This window comes from Triticum dicoccoides, chromosome 5B, assembly GCF_002162155.2.
Source record: "Triticum dicoccoides isolate Atlit2015 ecotype Zavitan chromosome 5B, WEW_v2.0, whole genome shotgun sequence".
Taxonomy (NCBI): domain Eukaryota; kingdom Viridiplantae; phylum Streptophyta; class Magnoliopsida; order Poales; family Poaceae; genus Triticum; species Triticum dicoccoides.
The window spans coordinates 706,111,514-706,126,517 of record NC_041389.1 but is presented as its reverse complement, the minus strand read 5'-3'; the positions used below and the strand labels follow the sequence as shown (position 1 = coordinate 706,126,517).

Genomic DNA, 15,004 nt, shown 5'->3' with positions numbered 1-15,004 from the left:
TGGCGCAGTTGGTGAAGATGTGGCAGCAGTCCTATTTCTACGTCGAGAACGTGGACCCTGCTGCCGACTTCCTCAACATGCCAGCCTACGAGGCCGGCCCCCCCACCGGAGCTCGCGTCTCCTAGAAGTACAAGCCGAAGCCGGTGTCGGGGGACGCGGCGGCTGCCATTGGCCGACTCCGAGTGCTCCAAGAGTCGGAGGGCCTCATGGCCTCCGACCTTCTTGTTGCCTTCGTGAAGCGTCGGGTTCTCCCGCTCCAGAGCCGCCCTCATCCGATCTTCCGGATGGGCGGACACCGCGACCCGTGCCGGCTGTGCACGAAGGGAATGCCGCCTCCTGAAGTCTCGCGGATGGTAAACGAAATCTCCGACCTCAAGATGTCGGAGAAGGAGTGGCGGTTTGGGAAGCGGCCATACTCTCGCCACAACCCGCCTCCTGCTGTAAGTTTCTTCTGCTTTGTTTTTCTTTATGACGCCGCTGCTTCAAGACTTGATTCCTTCTTGGTTGCAGATTTATATGTCCGAGGCAATGGCCGCCCTTCTCGGGCCGGGTGATAACCTCCAGGCGGACAGGGTGGAGAGTGACTTGGACGACCCCGACTTGGGGGCGGCCGCCCTGGTCGACGACGCGACAGGCGGCGGCGGCAGAGCGAACGGCGATGGCGGAGCAGGCGGCTCCGAGGGAGGCGGCCGCATGGAGGCCTGGCCCGACGACGACGAAGACGAAGATGAGCCGCGCCCCGCTCGGAGCTCCGCCACCACCGGCGCCGGCCCCTCTTCTGGGCCGCCCGCCCCAGGCGGCAAGCGCAAGCGGAAACAGGGCTCGACCCTGTTCGGCAGCACCCCAAAGAAGCCCAAGAATCTGGCCACGGCGACCAGGCGGAAAGAGACCACGGTCAGGGCGACCCAATATCAAAGGCAACCGAAGGTGCCAGTTATGGTGTCGGCGTAAGCATCATTTCCTTACTCCTCGTTTTTTCATCAATCTATCGTGGAAATCTTCTAACTTGTCCTCCTATTTCAGGGCCCCGCTGACCCTTGAGAAGTCGGTTGCCGACTCGGTCCTCAGGTCGGCAGCGATCTCCTCGACCAGCCGGCGCATCGACCCGGCCGCCGACCTCTGGGAGACGACAGAGCGAAATGCGCGGGAGGCGTGCGACTAGGCGGAGGCCGACCGCCTGGCCAAGGAGCAGGCAGACCTGTCTGCCGTGAGGGCGCTGGCGTAGGCAGAAGCTCAGGCCGCGGAGAAGGAACGGCTCGCGGAGGTCGCATGCCACCAAGAGCCACTATTTGTGGCCCCTCGGAACACTGTGCCGCCTCCGCCTGATTTCGAGGCGACAGCCGGAGGAGCCGGCGGCGACTACCCGATCCAAGAGCGGGGGGGAGACATAGCCATGCCGGACGTCTTCATGCCGCTGCCCCCGCCGCCACCTCTGCCAGCCAGCGAGCTGTGGGACGAACAGCCAGTGGCGCCGCCGGTGCCACCGGTCGAGACCGCGGTGGCAACGGTCCTAGTTCCTGCGGTTCGCATCCCCACGCGCCGCTATCTGGAGAAGGCGGCCTCGGCGCCGCGGCCGCAGGAGATCGGCGCCTCGAGCTCGTCGGCCCTTGACACCGAGGAGACCAGTGCCGCACCCGTGGGATGGGTACGCGGGGGCGGATTTGGCACCCTGAACGAGGCGTCCCTTGACGTCCAGGCCAAGCTCCGGGCGAAGGCAGCGTCACTCAAGCGCTGCAACGAGGCCTACTTGGAGTCGCGCACCGCCATCCAAGTAAGCCGTCTTTTGGTTTTCTCTCCAAATGTTCTTCTTTGCTTCTTTCATGGGGGCGCGCAAGCGCACCCGATTGGTGTAGTCCCCAAGTTCCGGGCCGGCTGCTGAGCAGGCGGGTCGGAACTTTAACTTGTAGTTGCCGATGCTGATTTTCGTTTGGTTGTTTCTTCTGCAGGATTATCATAACCTCCGTGCGACCGCCTACAACTCCAAGGTTCGGGAGCTGGAGGCGTAGACGGCCCATCTCACTGAAAGCCGGTTAAGTCTCTTTCTTCTTTCTTCGCGGGGGCGCGCTGGCGCACCCGCGGGCTGTAGTCCCCGAGGTTCGGGCCGACTGCAGAGCAGTCGGGCCGAATCTCCTCAGTTGTTCTTTTTTCTTTGTTGGCTACTTCTTTTCCGCGGGGGCGCGCTGGCACGCCCGCGGGCTGTAGTCCCTGAGGTTCGGGCCGACTGCTGAGCAGTCGGGCTGAATCTCCTCGGTTATTTCTTTCCTTTATCTTGCCCGCTTGACTGATGCCTTCTTCTTTTCTTTCTTTCTTCAGAGGCTAATGCCGATCTGCAGCATCAGCTGGGTGAAGGCAAGACCGCCCTTCGTGGCAAGGAGGCGGAGTGCAGGAAGCTGGAGGAGGAGCGGGACCGCCTGGCCAACCGACTTGCCGAACAGGCGCAAAACCTCAAGGCGGCCCAGCTGAAGGCGGAGACGGCGGAGGTCAGCCTCCTTGCCGAGTTTGAGCTCGAGCGCTCTGCCTGGGCCGACAAGGAGGCCCAGGTGACGGCCTGCTTCAGCAGCATTAAGGATTTGGTTGATGGTAAGCCCTATTCTCTTAGTTTCTTGCCTTGAGTTATCAGTCCTTGCTTATAGCCTTGGCCTTTTTCTTCCTCTGCCTGGACAGACTTCTTCCCGGGCCATTCTGCAGCCGCCACCCAGATGATCGAGGCCCAGCGCGAGGAGCGAAGGGCAGAGGGCGCGCAGATCTCCGCTGATGCTCCCCGGACCCTTGGTGATTAGGTCCTCAGCATTCAGGCCCAGCTTCGGCCTTCTCACCGCTCCCAGGCGGCCTCCACCCTCTGGCCAGGCTTGCCGGCCCCACGCACCCCAAGTCATACTGCCGACTGGCTGGAGGAGGCGGCCGGCCGCCTAGAGGCCTGGAAGGGCTCAGCAGCCCGGGCAGGAGCGTGCCGGGCCTTGGAATTCATCAAGGCGTGGTACCCTAGGCTAGATCTAGCCCAGTTAACCATGTTCCGACTGGAGGCGCGGGAGGAGCTGGCGGCGGTGGAAGCTGAGCTTGCCAGCAGGGCAGCGGCGATTGCCGACTTCATCGACACAAGTGTCTTCGTCCTGGAGGTGGTCGAGGAAGGCGGTGAAGCTCCGCACGAATGGCTTGGGCTAAACCTAGAAGACAGCAAAGACTCCGTTGAAGTCATCGACTCCAGCGACGAGGGGGAGGACGGGGAGGAGGAAGAGGAGGAGGAGGAGGAGGAAGACGAGAGCGACGTCGACATGCTGGAGGTCGGGGTAGACGGTCAGCCCCAACCTGACCGGGCCTCAAGCAACGAGCCACGCACCAAGGTGCCGCCCGCTACTGGAGGCGTTCAAGTGGGGGCGGACCCGCCGCCCGTTCCTCTGACGGATGCTACCGACTCCGTCCTCCAGCACTCCAACGCTCCGCCTGCCGCCGGCGATCCCTCCACTTAGACGGAGCCGCCTGCCGCGCCAGGTGGCGCGCCCGACTCCAACGTTCAGCCGGAGCCCTTGGCCATGCCATCCGGCACCGGCCAGCCAGATCTTTCTGCCGCGGCAACCGGAACCGCCCAGCCGGAGTCCTCTGTTGCGCCTTAGCTGCTGGGCCTTAGGATTTTATCTGTTTTCTGCTTGCTACTCTGAACAATTTGGTTAAATTCGCACAATTCCACCCTCGGGGTGTATATCAAACTCTGTTTGAATGCTGGCCAGAGGCCTTTATCCATGTAAAAATATTTTATCATCGCTTATGCTTACTGTGCCGACCTCCACTCTTCTTTCCTATTTCTCCTTGGTTTTTTCCTTTGCCGCCAACCCTTTGGCTTTGCTTTCGCCGGCCAGGCGGCCGCTCTGCGGACCGTGGCTGGTTTGAGCATTCTAGCCGTTTGTGAGGGGGGCTAGGCTTTAACCATTCGGAGCTTCGGGTAGTAAGGTGGAGGCCGGCTGTCTGTCCGCCAAGCAGCCAGAGGGCTAGGCGCGATGCCGCGTGCTACTATATGCGCTTCTCTCATTAGTCATTTTTTCGTGCGGGGCGCCTCTTTGCGTCCTTTGCCCGCCATGCAGTCGCTCTACGAGCTGTGGCTTCTGACAAAGGAAGCTTTGGTGTCGGCACACAACTTGTCCGGCTGCAGGGGGCGGCATAGTGTAGAAGGCGGCGAGGCTCCGGGCCGACTGGTCGAACCCGGTGCCAGGCGGGGGAAAAAAGGACTATACATTCTCATAGGCATATACTTATCATATAGATAAAAGAGGGCAGTCCCCGAGCTCTTCTCAGGGGACCCAGAGTCTTTATACATAGTACAAAAGGTAGCGTGATACATACTGCTTTCAACTGTAAAACCTTCGGAGGAGGTTTGCGTTCCACGACCTCTCTGTTTCTTTGCCTGAATCATCTCTCTTGCGCACTCTGGGCTTCTGGGCATCGATCAGATAGTAGGCATCGTTGCCCAATACCTTACTGATGATAAAAGGGCCTTCCCAAGGTGCCGAGAGCTTGTGCTGTCCGGCTGTTCGCTGGATCAGCCGGAGCACAAGGTCTCCCTCCAAGAAGGACCTTGGCTTCACCTTGCGGTTGTGGTATCGTCGCAGGCTCTGCTGGTAGATGGCCGACCTGCTGAGTGCCAACAGCCGGCCCTCTTCCAGCAAGTCAACGTCGTCTTCTCATGCCTCCTTGGCGTCCGCCTCGGTGTACATGGTGACCCTTGGGGAGTCGAATTCGATGTCCGTCGGGATGACGGCGTTGGCACCGTAGATGTGAAGAAAGGTGTGAAGCCTGTTGATTTGTTTGAAGTTGTGCGCAAGCTCCAGAGGATGGCCGGCAGCTCATCGAGCCAGCAGCCGACCGAACACTCCAAAGGCTCGACCAGTCGGGGCTTGAGGCCAGAAAAAATGAGGCCTTTTGCGCGTTCTACCTGGCCGTTTGACTGGGGGTGGTCAACGGACGCTAAGTACAGGCGGATGCCCTGTGTTGCACAAAAACGGGCCAAGGCTCCCTTGGCGAAGTTGGTGCCGTTGTCGGTGATGATAATGTGCGGGATGCCATACCGCATGGTGATGTCGGCGATGAAGGTCAAGGTAGTTGGCCCATTTAGCTTCTTGATTGGTTTTGCCTCTATCCACTTGGTAAACTTGTCCACCGCAGCCAGCAAGTGAGTCAGGCCACCGCGGGCCGTCTTGAATGGTCCCACCATATCCAATCCCCACACGGCAAAGGGCCAGGCTATGGGAATGGTCTTGAGTGCAGAAGCTGGCAGGTGTGGCTTGGAGCGGAACCTCTGGCACCCCTGACACTTCTGAACTAGCTCCTTGGCCTCTTCCAGGGCAGTGGGCCAGAAGAACCCACGGCGGAAAGCTTTGGCACCAGGGCTCTTGACGCCGCATGGTGGCCACATTCGCCCTGATGGATATCATTGAGTATTGCTTGGCCTTGGTCCAACTCCACACACCGCTGATAAACCCCTGTTACGCTTCGTCGCACCAGCTCTCTGTCGACTATGGTGTAGGCTGCAGCTCGCCTCTGCAACTGTCGGGCTGAGACTTCATCGGTTGGCAGCTCTTTATTCACCAAGAACTTGAGGATTGGCTGGGCCCATGAGGGCGCCGCAATTTCTTCGACTGTGACTACTGCAACTTCAATGAGGGCGGCTGGGAGGGGAGGCGGCGGGCTGGCAGCTACTTCCGCCTGCTGTGTTGGAGAAGTCCCCGGGCCGACTGCTAAAGTCCCCGGGCCGGGTTCTGAAGTCCCCGGGGGTCCCTGTGCCGGCCTCTGGGGCCCTCAAGTCAGATTCGACTGCTTCGGGAAGGGCCGGCACAAAGATGGAGTCTGAATCAGGAGACGGCTGGACAGATGGTTTCAGAAGGCGGCGTAGGGCGACGCCGGCTGGTATTGCTTGTCGGGTGGAGCCAATCCGTGCGAGAGCATCTGCTTGCTCGTTGTCATTTCTTGGCACATGAAGGAACTCGCACCCATCAAAGTATCCGCTGAGTTGCTGCACGAGGAAGTGGTAGCTTGCCATGTTTGCATCCTTGGCGTCCCAGTCGCCTGACGACTGCTGGACCACCAACTCGGAGTCACCATAGCACAGGATCCGGCGGATGCCGAGTTCCTTGGCAAGCCGGAGCCCATGTATGAGTGCCTCATATTCTGCTAGGTTGTTGGAGGCGGTTGCAACACGTATTTGAGCTTGTCGCCCTTGGGAGAGGTGAGGACGACACCGGCTCCCAGGACGGTGCGCATCTTCGAGCCATCGAAATGCATCCGCCAATGAGTGGAGTCTGGTGCAGGCGGCAAATATTGGGTCTCGGCCCAATCGACGAGGAAGTCGGCCAACACTTGTGATTTGATGGCGGTGCGAGGCTGGTAGTAGATGGTGTAAGGGGCCAGATCAATGGCCCATTTGGCCACTCAGCCAGAGGCATCTCAGCTCCCAATGATCTCAGCGAGTGGTGCTGTGCAGACAACAGTTATTGGGTGCTCTTGGAAGTAGGGATTCAGCTTCTTGGCGGCGAAGTGCACGCCGTAACACATCTTCTGGTAGTGGGGGTAGTTTTGCTTGGAGGCGGACAATACTTCGCTCAAGTAATACACCAGTCTCTGGACCGGTAATGCTTTGTCCTTCTCCTTGCGCTCTACCACCATGACTATGCTGACAACCCGACTGGTGGCTGCAATGTAGAGGAGCATGGGCTCCTTCTCAGTCGGAGCCGCCAGGATTGGCGGGGTTGCCAACATCTTCTTGAGTTGGAGAAATGCTTCGTCCGCCTTGTCGTTCCACTTGAAAAAGGTGGTCTTCTTCATGAGTTGGTACAGGGGAAGGGCCTTCTTGCCCAGCCGACAGATGCAACAGCTGACTGACGCCAAGCAGCCGGTGAATTTCTGCATGTCCAGCAGTCGGGTGGGCACTTTCATCATCTCAATTGCTTTGATCTTCACGGGATTGCACTCTATGCCGCGCTCTGAGACCAGGAAACCGAGGAGCTGGCCGGCTGGTACTCCAAAGACATATTTCTCCGGGTTGAGCTTGATCTGGAATCGACGCAGGTTCTCAAAGGTCTCCTTGAGGTCCTCCAGCAGCGTGCCACGCTTCTCCGTCTTCACCACCACATCATCCACATATACATGGGCTTTTCTGCCGAGTTGCTTGAGGAGGCACTTCTGCATGCAACGCTGGAACGTGGCGTCGGCGTTTCTCAAGCCGAGCGTCATGGTCAGGTAGCAGAAGGCTCCAAATGGCGTGATGAAGGCGGTCTTCAGTCTGTCGGCCGGGTTCAGTTTTATTTGGTGATACCCAGAGTATGCATCCAAGAAACTCAACAGCTTGCATCCGGCTATGGAGTCTATTACTTGATCAATCCTTGGCAGAGCAAAGGGATCTTTAGGGTAGGCTTTGTTGAGGCTGGTGTAGTCAATGCACATGCGCCACTGCTTGTTCTTTTTCAACACTAGGACTGGGTTGGCCGCCCACTCTGGAAGGAATACTTCCATGATGAATCCGGCTGCTAGGAGCCGGGCTATCTCTTCTCCGAAAACTCTTCTCTTCTTTTCTGACAGGCGGCGCAAGGGCTGCCTGACCGGCTTGACGTCAGGTCGGACATGTAGCTTGTGCTCGGTGAAATCCGTCGGAACACCCGGCATGTCTTTGGGAGACCATGCAAAGATATCCCGATTCTCACGGAGGAAATCGACGAGCTCGCTTTCCTATTTGCTGTCAGGGCCTGTGCCTAAAACAGCGTGCCTCTCCGGTTACTCCGGGTCCAAGGGTATTTTCTTTGTTTCTTTGGCCGGCTTGAACGAGCCCTCAGCCTCCGACTCCTGGGGGATGGGTGACATTTCCGGCTTCTTGCCTGGCAATGCCACCACTCGTTCAAGGAGCCGCTTCTCGGCAGCGATCACGAGGGACTCGGCCAGCCTGCTGCTATCTGTAGCACAGGCAATCGATCTCTTGTAGTCTCCGACTACTGTCAGGATTCCCTTGGTACTTGGCATATTCATCTTGAGGTAGGCGTAGTGGGGGACCGCCATGAACCTGGCAAGAGCAGGCCGGCCAAGCAGGGCATGGTAGGGGCTCTCAAGGTCCACCACTTCAAACCAAACTGACTCTCAGCGGAAGTGATTCTTGTCTCCGAAGAGGACATCAATCTGGGTCTTGCCGATTGGTGAGCAGGAAAGGCCAGGGACTATGCCATGGAAAATAGTCCGACTGGGGGTAAGGTGCTTCTGCTTGATTCCCAATTTCTCCATTGTGTCACGGTACAGGATATTGATGCTGCTGTCGCCATCTATCAGGACTCTGGAGAAACGGGCGGCCCGCCTCTCTGTTGCAAGGGTTGCTTCTAAGACCAGGGCATACGAACCAGGGGAAGGCATCACTTCCGGGTGGTCGGCCCTGCTCCAACCGATAGGCTTCTCGGACCAATGCATGAACTCTGGAGTACTGGAGGCCACTGCTTGCACTTCTTGTTGCTGTTGCCGTTTGCTGCGCCTGTCATCAGCCACGCTGGTAAACACAATGTAGGCTCCGTGCTCCTCCGGGTACTTGTCTTGTATGGCACCGACTGGTCGGGCCGCCGGCTGCTGGGGCTGAGGAGGCGGCGGTCCGGCAGGCGGAGGAGGCAGGAGTCCATCTCCCTTGGCAATTCTGGTGAGCCAGTGACACTTGCGAGTGGTGTGGTTGGAGGGCTTCGCGCCTCTATGGAACTTGCAAGGTGCATCCAAGGTTTGCTCGTAAGAGAAAGCAGGCAACCAATTGGTCTTGCCACCCTTCTGCCGCTTGGGGGCCGGCTGCCCTTCTGGCTACTGATCCTCGACCGTCGCCACCTGCCGGCTGGTGGAAGCTGGCTGGGTGGCCTTCCGCTTGTGATCTCCTGGTTGTTGTCGCCGACTGGTGTCACCAGCCGGAGTCCGAGGTGCCTGAGGGGCCACCTTGCCAGACGCATCAACCAGGATCTCCGCCTTCATGGAGGAGTCGGCCGTGGCATGCTTGTCGGCGATGACCAGCAGCTCATCGAGGGTCTCAGGCTCGTCACAGAGGAGTTGGTGCGTGAGGAGGGTGCCCTCTCGACACGCAGCAGTGAAGTACTCGATCGTCTGCACCTCGTGCACGCCTTCGCAGGAATTGCGCAGCTCGGTCTAGCGCGTGAGGTAGTCGCGAGTTGACTCCATGGGCCCTTGGACGCACAAGGAGAGCTATCGGGGCTTGGGAGCCCGCTTGTAGGTGTTGGTGAAGTTGCGGATGAAGACCTGGTGAAATCAACCTAGCTGTTGATGCTGCGGGGCTTCAGGCTGTTGAGCCATGTTCGGGCAGTGCCCTGAAGCATGAGCGGGACGTACTTCACGGCAACGCGCTTGTTGCCGTTTGCTATACTGACGGCCGTGGAGTAGTCGACCAGCCAGTCCTCTGGCTTCACGGAGCCGGTGTACTTGGGTGTGTCTCGCGGGAGGGTGAACCCTTTAGGGAAGGGCTCATCTCGGATTCGGGGGCCGAAGCAGGGCGGGCCCAGTGCATCTTCTTCTTCGAGCGCCAGTGATCGGTTGAGACGATCGATCCGATGGCGAGCATCATTCTCTCCGACTCCCTCCCGACTGCCAAGGCGGTCGCCGAGTGTCGGATGCGTGACAGGAGGCGGGGTGGGGTATCTTGCTGCACGAGGCGGGGGAGGTAGCAGGTCGCCTCGCCGCTCTAATGCGCGAGGGCGGCCGTCCTCGTCCTGCTCGACGGAGAGGTGTGTCCGACTGCGGCTGGCAGCCGGCTCGTTGCCCTTTCCTCCGCGGGCGCCACCAGTCGGCGTCCGGGAGGTCGCCCCATGATCTCGGCGTGGGGGCGGCTCGTTGTTCCGTCCGGGTGGGACTTCGGCGCGGCAGGCGGCCTCATGCTGCGCGGCTCCCGCGTCTAGGAGCTGCTGGACTCGCTCCGTCATGAGGCGATGCTCGTCGCCGTCGCATTTGTCCAGTTCATCTGTTACCGCCTGGGCGTCCCGGATGTTTTCCGCAGGCATGGCGTAGACGGGGCGCTCTGCCCCGAACATGCTGGCGATGGTCGCGCCATGCTGCCGAACTGTGCCGAGGCGGCTAGGCCCCTCAGTATCCGGCGTGCCGCCTACGGCCTGATCCATCTCACGCCGATAGGCGTCCGAAAGCTGGAGCATGCTGGCCAGGCGGCCAGCATTTTCGAGAAGCTGGAGGCGGCGTCCCTCCAGCGCCTCAGCATCTGCACCCTCGGGAATGGGCGCCGTGAGGTCGTGCAGAGCGGCGTCGAGGGGATCTTGAGTACGCCCGTCCGAGTGCCCCTCGCTGTTGAGGACGAGCACCTCCGTGATGGTGCTCCCGCCGCTGTACTCGCGAGGAGGCGGCTCGTCGTAGACCACCACGTTGGTAGGGAACGCGTCGAGCGACGCCGTGTCGGAGTCACCGATCATCGGATCGGTCGAGCCGACGGACTCCAGGTCCGCAGCAGGCTCGCTGGCGACATGGAGCTGGTCGAGGAGGCTGACGAGGCGGCTCTCAGGGCAGTTTGTGCCCGCGTCAGAGGCCGGCTCGTCGGAGAGGTCGATCTCGCTGACGAGGTCAGCGAGGCAGCTTGCCGCGCATGCAATCTCCGCGCCGTGCAGCGCGTCGGGGCTGACGCCGTCGGGCGTGCCGGGTTGGCTTTGCTCACCAGGAAGGAACAGGGTTCCCGTCCAGAGCAGATCTCCGGGAGACGGTGCACCTCGCCCCACGGTGGGCGCCAAATGTCGGGGATTGGGTGCGACATATGCCAATGGATGGCTTATCATGGTGGGAGCGAGTAGAACGTCGCCGGTGCCTGGATGCGGGATCAGGCGTAGACACGTACGCCGGTGAACTTTACCCAGGTTGGGGGCTCTCCGTGGAGATAATACCCCTACTCCTGCTCTGCGGGGTCTCCGCATGATCACTAAGGCAGTAGTGATACAAAGTGCTCCTCAAGCTGTGTCTAGGGGTAGGAGAAGGCAAGGCCAGCTCTTCCCGGCCCTAGCTTTCTGGCTAGTTCTATCAGAGTGGGAACCCTTTGCATGGGTGGCCTGGGGGGTTTATATCGGCCTACCCCCCCAGGGGTACAACGGTAATCTGGCTGGCCGCCGGGCCCGGCCGTTAGTGTCTCTAGCCTCCGGCTTCTCCGCCGACGGCTGGGGCCCTCCGCCTGATGGGCCCTACCGACTGGTTGGTGGCTGTTCACTGTAGCCGTATCCCCAGTGACGGGGGCTTGGTCATCTTAGCGTGGCTACATTCCCACCGCCTGGTGGGAGGACACTGTAGCCACACCTGGTCTTATCAGCTTAATGGCATGCTCGCCTCAGGGCAAGGGACGGCCGCCTGCTGGAGGCCAACCCCTCTCTGATCCGCCTGGTCGAACTTTCGCCGTCTTCCTTGGAGTCACTGTCCGATAGGGCCCGCCTCTGGCAGGCCGTAGCGACATGCCGTCGTGAGGAACAGGGCTCCACCTGCTAGGAGCAACGTCAGAATAGATACGGCACAGTGCTCCGTCGTGCGGAGATCTCCGTCTGTACGGAGCACTGTAGCCACGCCCGTCTCGAGTGTGGGAGGCGACGTGCTTCACTGTAGCCATACTTCGTCTTGTACTCCTGATGGGAGCTCGGCCGCCCCGTAATCGTGAAGTAGCCGCCTGCCTGCAGCCGCCCTCTCCGGAGGGCGGCCGCCAGGAGCCGGTCACTCGGAGCGTCGTAGTCTTGGGTCACCCGCCCTCTGGCAGCCGGCCGCCGAGCCAGCCGGCCTCAGAGGGCGGAGTTTCGGCTTGGGGCTCAGCTAGGCGGAGCTGGCCCAAAGTCTTGATAAATCTTGGGCCTCGGGTGAGCCTACCCGTGGCCCATTGCTCCGACAATCACCATAGAAGTGTCAGTTCCATACAAAAAATATATTTGTTCGGGCATAAGTCATCGATGTGTCATTTTTTGTTATAGTGTCTCACTGAAGCTATTCCTGATGGTGTGATTTCAAATGGATCTTGTCCTACTTTGAATTTTTTTTCATGAATTAAAAATTAATTTTCACAAAAGAAATGTACTTACTATTCATGTAGATGAGTAACTTGCAAAGTGCTCTGCTTAAATTTTCTGCTGGCAGATTAGTGTTTTCCCTTCAAATAATTGGGTGTACCTTTGCATTTTAAAAAACTCAGGAGAGAAGACATTCAACCTATCGTTGATATGATCATCAAAAACATTTTTAGGTGGTTTGGTAGAAATTTATTATATAGGGGCAAATGTTTTCTTGTCACTACTTGTATTGCAAGTATGCCTACTTATCTTATAACTATGATAAATTCTCAAAATGGGGCATTGAAGCCATCGCCTCTCAAATGTTCCATTTTTCTGGGGGTAATTTGGGTGATGAACAACTTTGTCAATTGCGATCTTATTTCCATAACAAGGCAATTTGGATGGGTCGGGTCCCTAATCATATGGACTGAAACATGACTATACTTGTTTCTTGTAGAAGGAGATTCATTGATGGTCGATTTAGTAAGTGGAAAAGGCTTTTATGTCTTCAAATATAATACTGACATGCACCAGATTTTCACTTTGATCATTTGCCCCTCCCCCACCGTTGAGATTGACGGGTGGGGCCGGAGCCACTAGCCATTGAGGCAAATCTAGAGAAAATCATCAAACCCATAATAAAGCATGGCAAATCATCTAACACTCCCAAGTTTTTTATGTTGTCTCGAGTGTTTCAACATGCTGCAATCAAGTAGAGCCAGTCCCAATCACTTTTGGGCACAATTGGTTTTATACTAAACTTTTATACTTATTTTAAACTAAGTGTACCATATTGCAGTTGTAATTAATATTTTTTTTACTACTTAGCCACATAACTAAGAATGTTTCCAAATCCCTGTTCAAGAATTCATCCGATTAACCAGTTAACTTGCCGATTAATCCCTACTCATAGGGTCACCGAGTAGCTGATTAACTGATTAATCGCCCGAGTAATTGATTAAATGGCCGATTAACTTGCCGATTAGCCTATTAATCCCCTACCCGTCAACCAACCGAGCAGCTACCAGTTAACGATTTCCTCAACAATGTTCCAAATAGTAGTTATATTATTCATTAGTATACAGTTGTAATGTACATAATTGAAATGTTTAATTCTAGCAAATAAAAATTTTGTGACATACCAAATTTTTTCTTTATTGTTAAAACAATTTTCAAATTTATTTTGTTTATTATTGCATAAACGGTGTAATGTATAGACATTTGCATATCTATGTGTGTGTTCATATATTTTTTAATATTACTGAATATTATGGTAGATATTTCTAAATCGTATACACAATGAAAAATATGTTAATAGTGATTTCTAGTGTATATACATAGTCATATTCATGTAAACTTCTAGGTCATGGAAAATGTCACTGCAAGTTGGGTTCGATGATAGAATCATTGAAGAACCAAACATATTGTTGATTAGACTTTTACGTATGATTTGATTACCTAACATGCTTGGACAGATTCACTTGGTTTGATTTGATGCAAATGAGATGTCCTACATGTTTATCAAATTAAAAATTGTGAATTCGTTTAAACACTGAAGTCTAGTTATCATAATTTCCATTATGATACTAAGATATCCATCGTAAAGAGAGACTAGTGTATTTTTCCTATTTGCGGGAAAAAAACTTGGATTACTCATTTAAGTTGTTACAATCATTGTCACGTAGTTGTGCAACACCTGCAGGCACATTGCCAAGCCATACAGCAGTTCGACTAAACGATCTAGCATAACTAGCCATAAAGTGGCTTACAGAGTTCTGAGCACGTCGAAACATGAGTAATACAAGCTTCTCTTTCTAACAGCTTCAATTTGATCTCTCGAACTAAGATGGCATATCTTGATCTATCCATCTTCTCACTTTTCACCATATTTACGGCTTCCATACAATCAGATTCCACATGAAGTGAAAGATTGATCCATTACATAGCAAGGGAAATTCCTCCAGAAAGAGCATTTAGTTTTGTTTCAAGCGCATCATGGCATGATAGAAGATGACGACAAGTGGTAAATATGATCTACCCTTTAGTATCCCGAAGGACCATGCCTATTGTTGCGGATCCATTCTGGCCAAACAATCTGTTAGTGTTATAACTCAAATTCGCCAGCCGGATTGGTTTGCCTATGCGTGGTATAACTTACTAGTATGTGGTGTGATTTTCTGCTGCTGTAAATTGAGGTTCTATTTTATCCATTTAATAATCTTCCAGATGTAATGTATACTTTTATAGTGTTTACTAATATAAGTTTTAGTTGGGGCCCTTCCCTCTTGCTGCCCGGCCGGTCGCCCCCTTTTGCCCGGCCTATGGGCTGGCCTTGCAATTAAGTGGGGTGTGTGTTGGGTACGTAGAAATGAGAGACGTTTTTTTATTGAAGCAAAGATTCCCCCTCCGATTTCCATTAAGCAAAACCACCGAACGAGCTAGAAGAACCAGTTAAACCTACTCTACTACTACAAGAACTACAGACAAGATAAAGCAATATCATCGAGGTGCATTCTTAGGATTCTCCGAGAAATGTCATCAACATGGCAAATATTCAATAAAGAGAGAAACAAACCATTACAAGTTTAGACAAGACGACATGGGCAGCTCAAAAGCAACAAAAGATAACAAACCAAACACTGCTACTAGAAACTGGAGCAGAGACACAACGCAACCAACAGCTATCGTTTGGCGGGGGGCTTTATCACCATCCCAGCCTTGGCACATTATATCTCCACCCTTGAGATGCTTTGTAAACTTCACTTGCTACTTGCTCTAGTAGCTTTATACCCATCTCCAGCATCCTTTTGTTTTGCCCCTTTATCTGCAATAGATCAAGCCATGATCCAGCAATGGCGGAGCTATGTACGTTGCTGGGGTGGCTGTGGCCCCCCCCACACTGGGCCAACTTGTGAAGGAAATTTTCTTTGAGTACTTATTAGGTGGAAACTTTTTTAGCTTTTGCCCTTCCCAAACAC

The 15,004-nt window shown here is 55.4% G+C and overlaps 1 protein-coding gene across 1 annotated transcript in view; it reads left to right on the top strand.

The window, feature by feature from the left end:
• The first annotated feature begins 1,393 nt into the window (after window positions 1-1,393).
• Window positions 1,394-15,004, top strand: part of LOC119310642 (pirin-like protein) — a 15,353-nt gene continuing 1,742 nt past the window's right edge. Inside the window, exons 1-3 of the mRNA XM_037586317.1 lie at window positions 1,394-1,771; window positions 1,947-1,962; window positions 2,314-2,480. Of these exons, the coding sequence (XP_037442214.1) occupies window positions 1,394-1,771; window positions 1,947-1,962; window positions 2,314-2,480 (561 nt within the window). The remainder of the gene's footprint in view (window positions 1,772-1,946; window positions 1,963-2,313; window positions 2,481-15,004) is intronic.